The sequence below is a fragment of the Sarcophilus harrisii genome, chromosome 3 (assembly GCF_902635505.1).
Source record: "Sarcophilus harrisii chromosome 3, mSarHar1.11, whole genome shotgun sequence".
In the NCBI taxonomy this organism is placed as follows: domain Eukaryota; kingdom Metazoa; phylum Chordata; class Mammalia; order Dasyuromorphia; family Dasyuridae; genus Sarcophilus; species Sarcophilus harrisii.
Genome location: NC_045428.1, coordinates 401,280,804 through 401,299,735, shown reverse-complemented (window position 1 = coordinate 401,299,735; position 18,932 = coordinate 401,280,804). Strand labels below are relative to the sequence as shown.

The following is an 18,932-nucleotide window of genomic DNA, read 5'->3' as shown; positions in this document are numbered from 1 at the left end:
TGAAAAATAATAGAGGATGAACTTTTTACTTTTACCTCAGTACACTTTTATTATTTAAATGCATTATATGTGCCATTTAGGGAAGAACCCCCCAAAATTATTTTGATAAATGTTTGCCCTGGTTTCCTGAAGTAAGTTTTTGGATAGCTATTATTTTGCCTTTTCATATGCAAGCAACATTGAATAACAGAACAGCTAAAACAACAAGAATAACAGTACAGCTAAAAACAGGTAGCATCCATAGCCAAAAAAAGAACTTGGAACCATTACAATCTGAAGATTTACAAACCTTTCAACTCAGGCTTGCTAAAAGGTATTCTTCATCTTTAGCATACCCTTCCCCCTCCACAAGTGATCAGACCATATATACCATGATTTACCTGAAGATCATGAATTTGTTTTATTAACAACTATATTATAAGTTATACATAGAGTCTTCAATACTAGGATAAGCTTTGAAATTCTGTGAGAAATGTAGAATAATAACTCTCTAGTATTAACGGATAAAACAAGAAAACATTGACAAATATATCTTTGTTAGAGACATTAATAATACTAACTCATTGCCCTCAACAACTTGCTTGAAAATGTTATCATTTGTAGATAGACTTGTATTTCTAAGAATGTTGTAAAGATACAGTTTTGTGCATTCCAAATATTTTACAGTTCAGTAAAAATAATTCATAGTCATAGGTGTAAATTCCATGATCAAAGTCTCAATAAATGGTTTTTAAATGTTTAACTCATAAGTATATGTTTTGATATTAATTTAGAACAATATAAAGCAGATTTTTAAAAATAATCTGTTTCTATGAGATTATGCACATTTAAACAATAACTGGCTCAGGCAAAATAAGTCATTTTAATGTCATCTGTGATAGATTTTCCTTGACAGCTACTGTAAATTACAATTACACTGCTTCTCTCTGCACTTGAAAGTAAGCATTGCAATAAATTATCTTTTATTTCAATCCATCATGTCTGCTTTTCAGAAACAGAAAACCTCAAATAAAAGTTCAGCAGTATTGTAAGAAAAATACAGTAATTTGTGTTCCAGTTTGAAACAAAAAAGGTACTATTCTTTCAAAAAACAATTGTCGGTTTTCAAAAATATTACTAATTATACTTAAACATTACTTGTTATTAAAGGGCCCCCTGGACCTGTACATTCCTTTAGTCAAAAACAAAAATACTTAATATAAAAGTATTTTAAAATTTTCAGGTGGTATTCTGTAACTTACCAAATCAGGTATTGTCAAATATTTCAAAAACATATATAAATGAAAAACCTTGATCAGTATGGGGGTTAGTATTGTCTGTTAGCTTATGAGAAAAATTCATTAAATCTATAACCACATGAATTCTTTTTTTTTTTCCTGGAAAGAGTATAAACATACATTTATTATTCTTCATCCATTTGGAAAATGCATTTGCAATCTTAAAAGTGTAAATGAAAGCTATTAAATAAGCCTAGCCATACTTCTCAACCCTACCCCCAGGAAACACCATTTTAGTTGACTATGAATACTTTTCAAAGAGAATTAGACTAAAGAAAATTATCATTCTTCTTCTAGTGAGATATTTCTCACTAGAGATAAAATTCTTCTAGTGAGACATTTAAAGCTAGAAGCTAACTTTTAAAATATGACACAGTAACATTTATTTAATTTATCTATTTATTTTATTAAAGCTTTTTATTTTTCAAAACACATGCATGGACAATTCTTCAACATTAGCCCTTGCAAAATCCTGTGTTCCAATTCCTCCCCCTTCCCCCACGCCCTCCCCTAAATGGCAAATATTCCAATATATGTTAAACATGGTAAAAATATATGTTAAATCCAATATATGTAACATGTATTTAATTTAAAATAAATTTAAAGAATAAAATGTATAAAGCCCTATTTTATCTGATCCTTTTCTTTATCCTCACCCCCATCCTTCAATAGTCTATATGAAGAATATCAAATTATTTTTTGCTCAGAATATTTTGATAGAAATTATCCTTCCAAGTACATAGGTAATATTTTCCCGTCCCCATTTTCTTTTAAATCAGAGAAAATAACTATGGGAAAGCTTGTGCTGACAGCTTAAATTCAACAAAGGCAGACTTCCATCGGTAGTGTAATAGATGTGATACTTCACTGTCCAGGGCAAGAGAAGCATCCTTGCATTGAAATAAGTCCTGGCACTGCCACTTCTGGTACCACAAAGCAATTGCACCTAATTTTCCATCTCAGTGTTGTTAGCATTGCCATCTTCATTCTGAATAAACTGGTTAAAAGGAGTACACTCACACACTGGATCTTTCCATTGCCAAACAGGGTTACATAATTTGTTTTAGTGCTAATATGAATGAGATTCTCCATGTATAACCCCTATATTGTCTGTGTATGTGAGGTTTCTAAATTACCAAAAAAAAAAAAAAAAAAAAAAGCAAATAGCCACATGATCTATTAGTAAGTATTTTCAGATAGTTGGAGGTAGTCATTTTAAACACTCATCTCATGTTGTTAAGGTTATTTTTTTTCCCTTTGTCTCCAGGAACTGAATAGAAATACTAAATATAAATACTAAATCCCAATCCCTCAGAAGCATATACTATGCCCCCCTCCAATTAATAGTCCCTGGGGATGAGGCAGAGTAGATGGTATTCTGTTCTTTCTCTTTCCATTCATCTTTGTATTCCGTTGGCCTCAGGAATCCATGATGCTTATATTCTGTGATAATGCTAGAACTAAACATTCTAGTAGAATCAAAAGGATGAATTGTTATACAAAGATAAACTCAGAATGGTTTGGCCAGTTAGGTATGCCTACCATCTCTTATGAACAGCAGAAGATAGCTCAAAGACTATTTCACAATGCACATGCTGCTTCTTCAGAAATGAACATACTTGACTCAACTCTTTTTTCTTTTTTTTCTTTGTAATACATTCTTAAAATTTGGAAGTGTTGCAAGCCAAGCATTCGAGGCCCTGAACCATCAGGTTTTGTTCTTGTGTTAGGGGAGAGGAGAGGGATAAGAAGAGTAGTGGAGAAAAAATACCATAATGTAACAGAAATTTATTAAGCCTTTCTTATGTATCAGGCCTTTTGCTAGATCATGTGAATACAAAGACCAAAATAAAATCGAATCAAAACAGGGGGAAGAAATCCTGTGCTTAGAGAGTTTTACCTTATTACTAGAAGAAAACAACAGATAACTAAATAGAAGATGTATGCCAGAAAATACAAAATAATGTCAGACTGTGAGAGGAAGGGATCATCCCTTCTAATACATCTTACTAGAAAATATATACTTAAAGGTAGAATCACTCATATTTCTACAATGCTTTAACTTAAGGTTTTAGAGAACTTTGCTCACTACCACCTTTTGAGAGGAGTAGTTCCATTATTATTATCCCCATTTTACAGATGAGGAAACTGTAACATACAGAAGTTGAATGATGGGTTCATGATTATATAGCTAATAATCCGAGATCAGATACAGACCAGATTTCCCAACTGCAAATACAGAACATTAGCCACTAAAACCTATTGTATTTCATGATGTAGTAGGGAAAACCCTGATTTTGGAATCAGAAAAGTTGGAGAGTCCCAGGTTAACATCTTCAGGGCTATATTGCACAGCTAGGTGGTGCTATAATGGATAGAGTGCCAGGCCTAAAATCAAGGAATACTCATTTTCCTGAATTCAAATGTGGCCTCAGATACTAACTATATGATCCTGATCAAGTCATTTAATCCTATTTACTTCCGTTTCCTTGTCTGTAAAATGAGCTGGAGAAGAAAATGGTAAACCACTCTAGTATCTTTGCTAAGAAAATCCCAAATGGAATCAAAAGGTAGATACTACTGAAAAACAACAGCAAATATTTCCCTGTCCAACAGGAAAACTCCTCTCAGCTTCTTTGTTTTTTTTTTTATCTGCAAAATGAAGAATGCTTTGTCAAGGACAGTTACTCTCACTGAGATGTGTTAGTAGGGGCCTGACCACAATATCTGAATTCCAATAAAGTGTATTTGTTTTAAAATATTTGGTCCTCATATTAGTTTTTACAATCTCTCTCCTCCCTCTCTTTATATTTAGCAGTGACTTAATACTTTTGCAAACCAGTGTTGGAAAAAATTTTTAATTGTGTTAAGGCTTATTTGACCAAAATGTAAAATATAAAACATACAGTAAAGCTTATAAAGTTTTCATAAGCCTTTGGCCGCATGCTGTAAGTTCTACCTTATATTCTTCTTGTTATCTCTTGAAATAAAATTATACTTGAATGAGAGAAAAGGTCCAAAAGAATTGCATAACTAGTAAAATAGCCACAGTGACTTCAGAATAGATGATTAAGAAACTTTGAGTCTAACTCAGTGTCTTAAAGAAAAGTCAGAAGATGAAGGATGAAAATATCTTGAGACAGTGATTTTGCCAAAGATATGAAGATTCTAGCTCAAAAGCACTATTTGTATGATAAGACAACACCAAGAGTTCATTTGAAACTTTGATTTGGGTCTTTGTCCCATGGCACTAGCAAGGACTATAATTGTAGTGCCTCTAAATCCTCTGGACATGATTCATGCAGAGTAAATGTTCTGAATGTGCCACAAAGCCCTTCATCAGCATGAAAATATAAGTAGTTAATGGAAGGTGTATAAGTACTTATCTTTCCAGTACTCACAGAAATAAGTGTGTCCATTTGATTTAAAAACATGGCTTTTCACCCTTTTAGATGAAGGTTTTTTTTTTTTTTTTTTTGGTTTGAATGCAGATCATATACTTAGTCTAAAGTAAATGCAGTCTAAAGCATATACATGTGTGTAAGCTACTCATCTTCAATGAACAGTACTGTTTGGCTTAATATATTCTATGATTATGTATTTTCTATTAGTTTTGTAAATGATATAAGACCAAATAGAGTTCCCAGGTGATCACATGGTGTGGGTATGTTTATGAGAATACTGACAAAAAAAGATTTGACTAGATATGACCTGCCTCTTTGCAAAATATATAATTCTTGGAAAGAGATTAGAATGAAAAGAATCAGGCAGGTAAAGAGTCAAAACATTTTCCAATTTATATTTCTTTTTATTTGTTTTCTTCAACCGGCAGTGACTTATGTAGTCTTTTAGTGAATCCCAGACAAAAGGAATGTAGATTTTTGTGTTCTGAATTCTATCTGCATAACCAATATATGCATTCAATATCTAGATATATTACAAATGCTTAGAAGTTAAAATAAGCCTCATTTAAAGCTATGCTGAATTAAATAGTGGGGAACAAACTATAGTGCCTATGGTTTGTGTATATGTGTGTGTGTTTCTACTTTCCAAACAAGGCAGGGAGTTAAATTTATTCAAGTATACTGAAGCAGCATTAATGTTATTATCTGACTAATGAATATGGTTATTTTTTTAAACTTCAGAAGATTTTCTAAGTGACCATGTTTGACAAGAATCTGCATTGAAATGATTGCTCTCCACATCTGTAAAAATAATACATCTCATGTTTGGTTACTTTTAAAGTCGAATAACCCGTGAAAATGGATTGCAAGTCTGTCCTCACTTTGTTGGGCATGGAATAGGATCCTACTTTCATGGACACCCAGAAATTTGGCATCATGGTAAGCAAATTAACTTGGGGGAAACTTAGCAGAATAGGAGTGTTGTAAGACCATTTTGCCCCAGAAGCTATGGACCTACAGACAATCCACTTTAACATCTTTTAACTTGAAAAAAACAAAAAACAAATACCACCAAAACCCCAAACTGCACACCCATAAAACCCCACTTACTCTTAACATCACATTATGTTACTGGAGTAGTTCTCTGCAGTTTTTCAATCTTAAAATAAGATTTATTTTTTGCTTTATGTTTCTCCTGAAGAGTGCTTGGATAGAAGGCAGAGGGGAATATTTTTCTTTTAAAAAGTTACTCATGATAAAAACAAAACTCTACTACATCAATATCCCAGCATGCTCATATGACTGTTTTCTGTTTTTCTTTTTCTTCCCCCTTTTCAAACTGCTGACTGTTGTGGTTAAACTTCATTACATCCTACACAGTGCTGACAGCTGATGTATTTAGCAGCATGTACCTACCTCTTTAGTGAGTTCTAGGTTGTAACCCACCTCTCTACTCCTCCCTCCCTCATGTTCCTCTATCACCCCTTGCTTCTCACTGCCGGTAGGTAGTGTGTGCCCTCCAATGTAGCAGGGATGAAAGGGAGTGGTAGTAAGGAGAAGAGTTATGTTGAGGGAAGTGGGAGTGAGGAAAGGAAGTAGTGTTTTGGGTAAGACTGATAGGTGTAAAGGGTGGGAGCAGAAGTAGGGGTGGGAAATATATGGGTATAGTTATAAAAGAATTCACATACACAAAAAGAAAGTTCTGGCCTTGAGATTGATTTGCCTAGACTTAGGGCACTGGGGAGGATGAGGAAATCACATGTGGGCATCAAGGTAGCCTTCCCTTTCCCCCCAAATCACCTGTGAGCATCAAGGAGCCTCCCCTCCCTCAATCTTTAAGGGATTTCTACATCCACCAAATACCCTACCTTAAACCATCCAGGGACAGCTCTCTACCCACAACTTCTCATGGAAGGGCAGAGTAATGTGGGGGAGAAAGTTATAGTACCTTGGTACTGTATTGTGATTTTTTTTTTAAAAGATAGCCTTTCAGATCAATTTACTGGAGTTAACCATCTGGAAGAAATTGTGCTAGTGTAACCGAGTAGTTCAGAATCCACACTTGGCCAAGCACTGAGTTTCTTTCTCCTTAATTGCACCCTGCAACAGAGCCCTAACTCACATATCCAGTATCTGAGATTTGTAGAAGGGAGCTGAGTAGCAAAAAGGCTATGGAGATTCCCTGGCTAGGTGTCCCCAAAGTCCTCCTGCTGCTGCTGTTGAGAAGTCCCCCACAATATCACTCTCCAACTCAGCCTTCCCTCAGCCAACACCTGGAAATCATTATTTCTCAAGGTGATGACCACATGGGTCATTCCCTGCTTCATTCTCCACCCCACCCTCGCTATTGGAAATCCTGATAGACTCTGCCCATCCCCACTCCGCTCTTTGGCTGGAGCCAACTTTTGTCGAGGTGTTTTTTCTCCCCTCCCCTTCTTTCACCACAGATTCACTTTGTATCTTTCTTTGGCTGGTAGGGAAATGGGGGTAAAGATACAGTGCAGGTGGGGTTTAGGGGCCTTCCAAGAGAGGTTGAACTTGACACTGGAATGGAAGTCGGTTTCAAGTTTACCTAAGCCAAACTATTCTCTTTCCTATAACCCTAAAACTTCTAGATTTGTCCTGGGTCTTGGGTGGGACTGGGCCTTAGGCCTGGTCGATAGCTGTGTCTTTGGAGGTGAGTTTACTTTGAAGGATATTTTTTCTCAACATTTCAACAGATTCTTTCAATCTTCTAAATTTAAATTCCCCTCCAAACAAAATAAATGTTTTTGGATACACACGTGTAATGTAGCTTTTTGAGTAAGTGGCCTAAATTCCTAATTATGTTTCTCTTTCTCTCACTCTTCCCTCTCCCTCCCTATGCTTTTTCTTTTGTAGCAAACGACAGTGATTTGTTGATGGAAGAGGGGATGGCATTTACTATAGGTTAGTCTCCACCGCACACTCGAAGTCCCAGACCTCGCTCCTCACGGGTTTTCTTCTGCATGTCATATAAGCGACTGTCTGTCTGCTCTACCTCCATTGCGCCTGGAGGCAACTGACTGGCCGGAGCAAAGCCACCCATCTACCTAAAGAGAGAAGGCTCTTCCTTAGTAAATCTTGTTAAATCCAATTGCTTTGAGACCCATATTTCTCATTGACATTTTCCCAGCCCGTTTTGGAAACGGGAGCCGTCGAATATCTAAGTCCCTTTCCAGTGTTGTGTTATGAGTATGAAGTGTTTGTAACCTTTGTTTTTTTTCCTTAACCCTTGGATAGCTTGTGTCTGCTCTCTCATTTTTTTCTTTCTCCATGGCCACAAATGCCTTATGTCAATGTGTTTTCTGCTTGTTTAATAACTGTTAGATCTCTCACCCATGCACAGTTATAGAAAAGTACTGTTTTTCCCCCTAAGTGTGACTTAATGGCAAAGCAATTAGAGGAAAATAAGAAAATTGTTATTTTACTGATTAATGAACATTTTGAGCATATTTTAAAAATTCAAATATTTTTAAACTGTTTGATGTGTATAAGAGGGGCCTGCGTTTTGGTGGTGATTATCCACAGGGTCTTAATTAAGGCTTGATTAAAATGCCCTCTAAAAAAAATGAAACGGGTAACTTCATACATGTTTAAATGCCTTAATGTTTCTTCTTCCCACTGTTTAGTTGGTAGTTTAATGTGAAAGCAAAACTTCAATTAAAGAAACCTTACAAGATGACAACATGAGGTAGTGGGGAAGTACTTGCAAGATAAACCTTTTTATAAATCTTTTGATAATGAACCTGAACAGTGTTTGACAAGGATTTGATGAGGTCAATAAAGTAATTTTTTTTCCCCATTACAGAGCCAATTATCGTGGAGGGATCCCCTGAATTTAAGGTTCTGGAGGATGAATGGACTGTGGTCTCTACAGATAATAAAAGGTGTTTAACTCGATCCTTTCACTTCTTTGTTTTATTTCAAATTCTCCAGCTTTCAACCAGAATTTTTGGGGTAAGGTCTCACTGCTGCTAACCTACATAACTACTTCCTAATTGTTAAATGTGTATTTCAGATCAGCGCAGTTTGAACATACCATCGTAATTACATCTGGAGGAGCTGAAATCCTCACCAAACTGCTTGAAGAACCTTAAGAGCTGCATCCAGGAGTTGATGGGGACGGCGATCCTCTAAAAGGCTTAGAAATCCATTTGGAGAGTTTTTAAAGAAGACACAGTTAAGACAAATCCAGGAGAAAGAACAGCCTGGTATCTAGATTCTTCTGAAAGCTAATTTGATTATTGGGTGAAGGGATTATAGTGGGAAGTTTTGAAGACCACTCCTCAGAGGGTTGAGGAGTGTCAGGTTCCACGGAACTTGCCTTCCTCCCTCCTAATTCCGGATAAAAAGGAATCAGTCTGACACTTTCCTGTCTGCAGTCTCAAATTCCATTGGAAAGAAACGGGGAACTGACGAGCCCCTGGTTAGGAGAGGACTCCCTGAAGGAGGTTCATTCTACTTTGTAATTAACCAGCATTTCCTCGAATTGAATCTGCGCTAGTAAAAGGTTTTCTATCTAAAATATAGTGTCCGTGTTGCAAATAACAATTTTCCCCCCATAGTTTGGGGTAAGGTGGAAGTGTTTGAATTTTTAAAATAGCAACAATAATACATATTTGAGTACACACAATAAGAAAAAAATTACTTCTAGTTGTGAATTTTCTTGGGTAAGAGATTTTTTTTTTTTTTTTTAAAAGAAAAATCCCTTCTCACCCAAGGAAGTGACAGAATCTTACCACTTTTCCTATTGCCAGTGTCGTCCAGTATATCGGTCGGCTTTATGTGGAGCTAGGTTATGGTTCATTGGGATTTGTTTATTTTTGTCAACCAAATTTCGAAAGGGAAAAAAATAACTCCTGATAAATGGAGGAGTTTGTTCCAAATGATTCCCTTGGCTCTGCGGATGAAGCCTAGCTATTTCAGTAGGACTTCTAAAGCAGGAATTTATCTCGGCTGCCACTTAATACTTCTTTCCTTTTCCCAGTCCCCTTAAAGAAGGATCTACAAAAGTACCCAGAGTAGCCCTGAGGAGCCTAAGACCCCTGCTCCCTCCTAGCCGAAGTCCACCCTTACCAAAAGAGCAGAACTTTGAATTCAAAATTCAAACAGAACTCGGACTTCTTTGGAATAAAAACTTGGACAAACAACCTATCCCGAACTATTCGAGCCAAATTGCTACTGGGAAGGATGCAGTGCCTCATTTTATATATATGTGTGTATGTGTGTGTGTGTGTGTTTGTCCATAAAACCACGAACTAGACCATCTACTCCCCAGACTAAGGGTTACCCCTTCCTGTGTCAGTCTCTTGAGTGATGAAATTACTTCTGACTGGCGGGGCTAACGGGTTTCTGGCAAGGTGGAAGGGCTAGATGGTATCTGAAAAGCTGGTTTGGAGGTGGGGGATCGGGTGGAAATTAGGCGGATGGTGGCTATTGGGTTTGACTTTTGCTTTGTCTTAAGGGACTAATCTCTCACTTCACGGACTCCCTTTGTACAGACCTTGTATCCTTTTAAAGGCCTGATGTCTTAGAAAACCAAACCTCCAAATCCAAAAGTTTTTCCTTGTCCCCTTCTCACCAGCTATCCAGATTCCACCAGTCTTCTTGTGGGACTTAGAGGCCTTGAACTTAACACACCAATTGGGAGTCCAATGGGGGGGGGGGGTAGGGAGGGAAGGAATCTTTTTTTAAAATAAGAGAAATGCATATACTTTTTTCTAAAAAAATTTGATAAACAAAAGTGTGTGTGTGTGTGTATTTTGCCTTGCATGGCTGCAACTTTGATAGGAAAGACAGTAACTAATACTGATGTTGCAGCCATGTAAAGTGGAATCGGTAGAAGATCCCGTTTTCTAGCAAATTCAGACTTAGTAGACTGGGAAGGGTATGAGAGACAAATGAGAGGTATGCTGCCCATTGAAAACATCCCCTTTTCAAGGAGGCAGTTGCATTGTTACCTGGATATATGATTTCCCTCTGCATTTCAAACCCTGGTACAAGCACATTTTGGTTGTCTGAAACCATGGATACAAATAAATTCTATGGACAAGAGGCTGCCTCTTTAGAGGCGGCCTGTTCACAGTTTTATTTGGTATTCTGGCTAGGAAAGAGTTGGAAAAAGTCGAGGAGTTTGAAGTTTAACAAAAGTGCAGTAAAGAATTTGCAGGAGGCTGACCCAGAGTTCCGACAACCAGGACTGTAACAAGGAAATGGAGAAGGGTTAGAACGCTCCTGGGGTGGCACAGAACAATGCAGTCTCCTAAGAGCACCAGGGCCATTTCGATGTTCGGGGACGCTTGCCAAAAGAATGATTTCTCTTTCTTCAAAGGATAATCGGATTGCTGGAGATTAGTCCGACATCTCGGTTTAGGATCTATTGAACTCTGGGGTTATCTGAGAATCATTTTTATTAGGACTGCAGGATTCTACCAACTGCTGTGGTAACAAGCTGTTTATGTAGCAATTATAAGGAGGTGATTATATTTATGATCTACATTTATAATCCTAATTATAAAGGTTTTGCTAAAGTTTGAAAAACATATATGACCGATTCAAATACATACACATCCCCAAACCCAAAAATAAACCTCAAACAAACAAAAATAATTTAACCCAACTACATTCTGTATAGTAGAATGAACTTTCAGATTCAAATTAATACGAACATTTGAAAAGTATTTCCTTTTGTTAATCACCATCCTACAAATAATTGTTAGGACCAACTTTAAATCCTTTTGAAATTATTTCACTTTACATCTGGATATAGTCACACACAAAGCCACAACTTTCTGCAAAGATATCTTTACTGTTTCTTGGTGAATTTCAAAACAAGTTCGACTTCATTATTTGTGAAACTCTGGAGGAAAGGGACTGTCTGTCCTATCAAAGTTTTGACATGCAGAGACCTGGCAAATCTAGGCATTTTAGAACAGGTGTTACGCTCAGTGGGTAAGAGAATGGGAAGAGGGATTGTTCTTTTAAGGTTTATGGATGATAGATAAAATCTTGCGAAGTTGGTGACAACCGGGAGCGGGGGGAAGGGGAGAAATAGCTCGATAAGATAACTGAGTCTGTGCAGTATACCAGGTCTTACTGTCCGCTGCCTCTACTCAGATGTATACACGGATACGTCTCTTTCTAGGTGTAAATAAATGCAGAGGTACTCCAGATAAGCACATTCATACATAAGCACTCCCACAATTTGCCGAAAAATTAGGCATTACAGTATAAAGGTAATCTGGTTAGGATTTTTTTTCCCATATTGAACCAGCCCACAGCTGAAAGGATTTTGAGTTGGCTTTGTTTACACGGAATCAGTCTAAGGCATCACATTTGCAAACCATAATGCTGACTGTAGTTCTCTGCCTTTAGTTCCTTGTCCAGATGCAAATAAGAGTAATTCAAAAGGATCCTTGACCTGCTTTTGCTAGTTAGGTTCACGTTCTTGCCTGTTCCTTTCTATCTCTCGGACAGCTTTCTTAATAAATCTCTCCTTAAACAAATCACTTCAGTTTGTCTATTGTCATGCTTTCATCTTAGTGTCTCAGTAACCCCCTTCCTTATTCCAAATCTCCTCCTGCTTTGGGGGCCCCCAACCCCTGCTTCTTCCCGAAAACGAACCCGCCTTAAGTGATCACTTACATGGCCACGGCTCAGGAAGGCAGCACGCAGGGGAGACCTGATTGCCAGAGCGGAGTTCATGCTGGGGGGAATGGCAGGCATCATTCCCCATCTCGTTACCACTACCACCACTGATCCGCGGTTGGGGCAGAGAAATGAACTTTTACCGGGCCCACCCCAAAACAAGCGTGAAACAAGCTCTAGGAAGGAGCAATTAAAATCACGAGAGTAACTACTAACTAAATCAGGAAGAACCCACAGGCTCCGGGAGCTGTCAGGTTGCAGTCATTAGCTGGTTCTTGCTACAAAGCATCACCGTGTGGTTCAGAGATTAAAAAAAAAAAATCTTTTTAACGTTAGCAAACCCATTATTGGTTTGGAAGATTTCTCCCCCCCCTCCTCCTTGTTTTTATTTTTGCTCCAACCACGCTTCCCGACATATTTCTGCCCCCAGCCCAGTGTCCTAAACCCAGAGAGAAAAATTCCGACAGCAGCAGCAACAGCGGCGACTGCAGCCGCTGCTGCAGAAGTTAAAAAAGAGAGAAGCCCCCTCCACTAATATCTGTAACGACATCACCAATGTAATTTGTTTTGAATGTTCATTTTTATTGGTGTTCTCTCTTTGCCAAAATGTGCTTGATTACATAGATTTGGTCCTGTGATAACTGCGCACCCTAGACAGGCTAAGGTGTAACGGAGAAGGTTCAGCTCAGGCCAGATCAAATCCCAGGCTGTTTAACGCTGAAAGGCTGCATGTTGCTATTAGTGTTAAATATATGGCTAATTATGCGTATGAAAATTAAACATCAGTGTTATGCTAATGGGGCCGCCTTCAGCTGTGGATCAGAGCACTTGAGACTAGCATTTAATCAAATGAATCAGTAACTAATACATCTGCACGTGTGAACTTTCACAAGATCATTTCCCTGTTACCGTCACACCACTAAATTATGAAAGAAATAATTATCAACACTTTCTAATTATCTAACAAAGTAATTTGGGATTCACCGTGGGGTTGGCGGGATTGGGATCCTGCAGCCCAACGTTGTCAGCATGCCTGCGACTCTGCGCCAGTTGTTTTGTGTGAGTGTGTGTGTATTTTTGTGGCGTATGGTTTGCTGCAGGGGGAAGGTGCGTGTTGTTGTCTGTGTCTTAGGCTTCGGAGCCGGACTGGAGGGCCTTCTCACTTTCACTAGCCACCCACTCTCCTGTCCACCTAGTTTCCATTTTCACCTCCTCTCCTAGAAATCCTAGTCCGGGACCACATCCTGGGCAGCAGTACGGGGTCTTAGCTATTATCTTGCTACACCTTTCTCCACCCATATCCCCCACCCCCGCCCCAGTTCATTTGGGTTTCTAACCGACTTTTGGAGGCCGAGCGAGCCCTATACATGTGGAAGATAGCTGGGAATAAATGGAGACCTGTGTCCGCACACGGACATGTGCCGATTTACACCAATTTGTTCACTGTTTTTGCGTGCGGGAGAGCGCTCCCCCTTCGCACAGGTAACAACACCCTTTACTTTAACAACCCCTCCTCAGAGAGACGAAGAAATTCCACCCTCCAGCCACCATTCAGCTTTCTCTGGCCCCTGCTGATTCAGCCCAAGCTCTGTTTTCTGGCTGCTCCCCTGGCGCGCTGAAAACTAGCCCTTCGCCACCAAGCCCATAAGGGAAAGGGAATGAGGTGGGAAAGGGAGGAGAAAGGCGGCGGTGGAGCGGGATAAAGGAAAAGAAAGGAAGGAGGCTAAAGAGTGTGTATGTATTGGGGGGGGGGGGAGAGAAGAGGGGATGCGAACTCTTTTCCTGGGAGGAAAAGCGTGGGGTCCACTTCTCTCATAGGGAGCGGCATTCTAATCAGATCAACCACAACCTCAGCGCACCCGAGGAGCCGAGGCTGGAGAGATGCGAGCTGTTCCTGGTGAGCGGAGGAGCGCCGGTGGAGTGAGCAATTGTGTGTGTGTCTTGGATTGGGAGGAGAAGTGGGGGGGGGGGGGGGGGAAGGGTCACCAAGAAAGGGGGAAGGTGAACCGCTTGGGGAGGGGAGAAAAAGCGGAAAACAGGGGGAGAAATAGATGCATTAGAAGGGGCAACAAGAGACTGGAGAAAGAAATAAGCGTGATTAGAGTGGAAGGAGGCGCTTTTCCCTCCGGCTCTCTGCTAGGCACTTAGTCCCAGAGAAGTCTATGAGTGGCGCCCAAGATGTTGCGGTCCAGGGGAAGCGCGAATTGGGGAAGTAGTGAGGTCAGTCAGGAGACTGCAGGCTGCCCCCCATTCCGTCCTCCCCTTTAGGCTGGGGGCCCAGAGGACCAGAGGAGGTGGAGGAGGTTGTGCAAGCGTAGCGGCTGCTGCAAGCCGTAGCACCCGGGGTCCCCCAGTGAGGGGGGCGGGCTGGCTGGGAGGGGGGGGAAGTTGCTGGTTGGCTTCTTGGGAAGAAGACGCTTTGAGGGAGGAGGAAGAAGAAAAAGAGGGGGTAAAGAAGTTAGAGGGGGGAGCATTGGAGGGGTTGTAAACTCTCTCCGCTCTGGCGCCTGTCGCCGCCGCATTGTGAGCCCCGTAGTGTTGCTCTATTGCAGATGTTCACTCGCAGGGGCGCGGGGACGCATCTCTCCCAAGTCCTGCTTGCTTCGCTCCCTCTAGTCCAGCCGAGCCAAAGCACCTCGGACCAATCCCAGGCGATTATGCAAGACGGCGGACCAATCAGATCCGCCAGCTCATGAATATTCATGACCTTGGCTGAGTCAAAGCTTTGAGGCGAGTTTGGGGAGCTCGGCAGCATCATGCTTAGACTTTTCAAAGAGACAAACTCCATTTTCTTATGAATGGAAAGTGAAAATCCCTGTTCCGCTTAAATTGGGTTCCTTCCTGTCCTGAGAAACACAGAGACCCCAAAAAGGAAAGCAGAGGAGAGAGACCCACACCCAGACCCAGCGAGAAGAAATGACCATGACTACTATGCCAGAAAGCCTCAACAGCCCCGTGTCGGGCAAGGCTGTCTTTATGGAGTTTGGGCCGCCCAGCCAGCAAATGTCTCCTTCTCCCATGTCCCATGGACACTATTCCATGCACTGTTTACATTCTGCTGGCCATTCGCAACCCGACAGCTCCTACAGCACGGCGTCATCCTTCTCCAGACCGCTGGGCTACCCCTATGTCAACTCCGTCAGCAGCCACTCGTCTAATCCCTACATCAGTTCAGTGCAATCCTATCCCAACAGCTCCAGCCTGACTCAAACCCGGTTAGAGGAGACAGGTATGTGCACTTGGCTTTCCACAGGGAGGAAGGGGAGGGGAGGAGGTGTGAGGAAAGAGAGAGGAGAGAGAGAGAGGGAGAGGGAGAGGGAGAGGGAGGGGGGAGGGCGGGAGAGAGCAAGAGAGGTTTCGGGTATCAGTCTATGCATCCATATCCTATCAAAGAAAAAATTTAAAACTCATAACCGTCAAGAAAAGAATACATCCAGCGTTCGTCCTCCCGAATTGGCTGTGTCTCTGGGCGGCTCCGTGTGCTGAGCACACAATGCCCCTCTGGAAAACAGAAACCCAGATGTGCACGTATTAGTCTTGGTAATTATTTATTGCGTAGCGCTATAAACAATGTATGCAATTAAGGGTAATTAAACCTAAACTGCAGCCTGTAAAAATAGCAAACTTTCCCTGAGAAGGAACCCAAGCTTCTGAAATAGCCCCCCAGTCTTTGTTAGAGGGACTGGATCTCGTTTTTTCCCTCCCCCCCACCTCTTTCCCACTTGCTCCACTTCTCCCCCCACCTCGTTGCTGCTTCTGTTCTTCTCTTTGCTTGTTATTAATTATCATTGTGATTATCACCATTACCACTACCATCACCATTATTACTATTAATGATTGCCCCTCTTCTTTGCTGTTATTCCAGGAGCAGACTCGGAGAAAAGCACCGTGGTAGAAGGAGGGGAAGTTCGTTTCAATGGGAAGGGGAAAAAAATTCGCAAACCCAGGACTATTTATTCCAGTTTGCAGTTGCAGGCTTTGAACAGGAGGTTCCAGCAAACTCAGTACCTAGCTCTGCCGGAAAGAGCGGAGCTCGCAGCCTCACTGGGACTCACGCAGACACAGGTACAAGAGAGAATCCTCCTTTCCTACCATTCATATAGGCCTCTTTTCATCCCTCTTTGCTTTTTTTTTTCTCTCCCATGTACACATACACATAGAATACAAAACATATAATGCTATATTATATATCACCCCCCTCTCTTTCTTTCTGTCTTGGCTCCCCTTTTACCAATGATCCTCTGCGGTACATTGATTCCTGGCCACTCTGATCATTGAAGCCGCAGGATTTCCTCTCTGGGTTTTGTTTTGGGGGCTCTGGGGCCGCACGTGCCCGAACAACCGGAACAATGGAGACGAGACGGGTTCTAATCCCTTCTTTGGCTTTGAAGTGCGTTGCTAATCACTCAGCCTTTTGGCATCACGACGCTGCCACCATTCTTTTCTTCCTAGTCCTCCTCCTCCTCCTCTTTCTCTCCCGTTTTTTGTTGGTGGGAGTGGGGGAACTTTCCTCCTCACCCCGAGGGCACAATCCTACACAATTAACACAATCCTAATAGGGGAGCAGCATAACTTTGTTTAGCCATATTTTAGATTTTCTCTGAGAGAAACAGCAAGCATTCTTTCTCTCAGCAGTTCTGTCATTTAGGGATATTCTTGGTTTTGAATGTCCCGGGCCGGTATTTGGAGCGGGGTGGGGTGGGGTGGGGGTGGGGGGAGCAAACAAACACAAAAGCAATGATTGGTTTGAGCCCAGAGAAATGTCAAACGTAATACCATCTTCTCAGCCAACTCACCCCGGGCAAAGAAAGCAGTGAGACGAGAACGCCGTGCATTCGAAATAAATTTCCTAAAACAGTTTCTGCACTTTCCACACATTTTGTTTTTTATTTTTTATTTTCTAAACGATTGCTTTAATTGAAATTCGAAGAGATGTTTATGGATTCTCAGTATCTTGTAGTCGACAAATAATGGAAAAGTCGTGAGATCAGTTCTTGGCTCTGCCTTAGGCAGGAAAATACTTTTATTCTTTCTTTTCTTCGATTTCTCTCTCTTTTCCTCTCCGACTTTCCTCAGCAACACCCTCTCCCGACACACGCACATACCATTTTTGCTCCCTTAAAACTTGTTCTCTCTCTCTTAAAAAAAAGCCGTTCGCTCTCAGCAGTGGCTGCCATTCACAGCCGCGCCCCCTGGACCTAGTGCTCGCTGTGTGTTCCCTCTTTTCCTCTGCTTAGCCCTACCGACTTGTCACTGGTTTCATCATTAAAAGTTAATGCGGAGGGATTAGATGCGGAGAATCTCCTTCTATTCTCAATACAAGCGCCGCTGCCTTCTGGACTAAAGTCACTTTCCTAGTCTTTGCAGGAAAGGCCGGACTTTTCTTTCTACGTTCCTCTTTCCCCTTTCCCTTCGCTTCTTTTTCCTCATCCTCCCTAGTCATGAAATTTCTTCTTTAAGCGCAGTTTCACCCATACTCTCGCCCCAAGTCACGTCTGTGGTATTTGGTTTTGCAGGTTAAAATCTGGTTCCAGAACAAGCGTTCCAAATTCAAGAAACTGATGAAGCAGGGAGGGGCAGCCCTTGAGAGCAGCGCCCTGGCGAACGGCAGGGCTCTGTCCGCCAGCTCTCCTCCAGTCCCCCCGGGCTGGAACACCAGTAGCTCTTCCAGTAAGAGCTCCACTGGCAACGCGGGCACCTACATTCCGAGCTACACGTCGTGGTATCCTTCAGCCCATCAAGAAGCTATGCAGCAACCTCAGCTCATGTGATTTACAAAAACAAACCAACCCAGCTTCCTTTCTGCAACCTCTCCCCACCCAGTACCCGGGTCCCCATTTGTCTCCCCAGCCCAGCCCCGTCCAGCCCACCCCCGGTTGACACGCACTATGGGTCCAGAGGAGAAGAAGGGGAGAGCCAAGGAAGGGAAAACATAAATAAAGGATGCAAACCACCACTACCACCAACCACCATTACTAAGCACCAGTCTCCAGGCAGACCACAGAGTGCTCTGGACCTCTTCAGATCGGAGAGAGCCTTCGGTTGGATGGCGCTCCAAATTCTGGCATGCCGCAAACGAGCGCAGTTGTGATGCGGGGTTGTTTCCCAAGTGCTGACAGCTGAGAAAGCTGCCTCTGAGCTCTGTTAGATCACCCGGAGGACAGCCTAGGAGCAGGGAGACAATTCGACCCTCAGCTTTGTGGGGCGATCAGAAAACAAAACAAAATAATGTTTGTAGAAACACGCTCTTTTCTGTCCTGTCTGTCTCCTCGTCTTCTTTCTCTCAGTCTCTGTGCCCTGATCAGATATAGGTCATTTCATTTGTTCTTCCCACCTTTACAGCCTCTTTAATGGCAATGAGAGCACGGAAGGGGAGTACCTCTTTCCTCTTAATTTTCCCCTCCTTGTAATAGTTTGGGAAAAAAAAAATTCGGACATTCTCCTGTGCCCTCCCTATCCATATGTGTAGTTTGCTGGGGTGGGATGGGAGGAAAGGGAGGGGAAGGGAATTTATTTATTGACAAATTGACTTAAACTACCACTATCCGAGTGCTAGACACTTAGTGAATATATTTGGCTTACA

At 41.5% G+C, this 18,932-nt stretch overlaps 2 protein-coding genes across 5 annotated transcripts in view; both read left to right on the top strand.

Annotated features, from left to right (window-relative positions):
* The window catches only part of METAP1D (methionyl aminopeptidase type 1D, mitochondrial), a 99,374-nt gene extending 85,130 nt beyond the window's left edge, over window positions 1–14,244 (top strand). For 2 of the 4 annotated variants that reach the window (XM_012544810.3, XM_023499285.2), the window contains exons 7-10: window positions 5,523–5,620; window positions 7,562–7,609; window positions 8,511–8,589; window positions 8,721–9,227. In XM_012544810.3, the coding sequence (XP_012400264.3) occupies window positions 5,523–5,620; window positions 7,562–7,609; window positions 8,511–8,589; window positions 8,721–8,799 (304 nt within the window). In that variant the 3' untranslated portion in view covers window positions 8,800–9,227. Of the gene's footprint in view, window positions 1–5,522; window positions 5,621–7,561; window positions 7,610–8,510; window positions 8,590–8,720; window positions 9,228–14,167 lie in introns of those variants that run through there. The other 2 variants (XR_004233088.1, XM_031960463.1) reach the window with 2 other exon arrangements.
* Window positions 14,245–14,892: 648 nt separating this feature from the next.
* Window positions 14,893–18,607, top strand: DLX1 (distal-less homeobox 1). The gene is made up of 3 exons (XM_003763956.2): window positions 14,893–15,578; window positions 16,215–16,414; window positions 17,866–18,607. The coding sequence occupies exons 1-3, from the start codon at window positions 15,266–15,268 to the stop codon at window positions 18,118–18,120; spliced, it is 768 nt and encodes a 255-aa protein (XP_003764004.1). The 5' UTR covers window positions 14,893–15,265; the 3' UTR covers window positions 18,121–18,607.
* The last annotated feature ends 325 nt before the right edge of the window (window positions 18,608–18,932 follow it).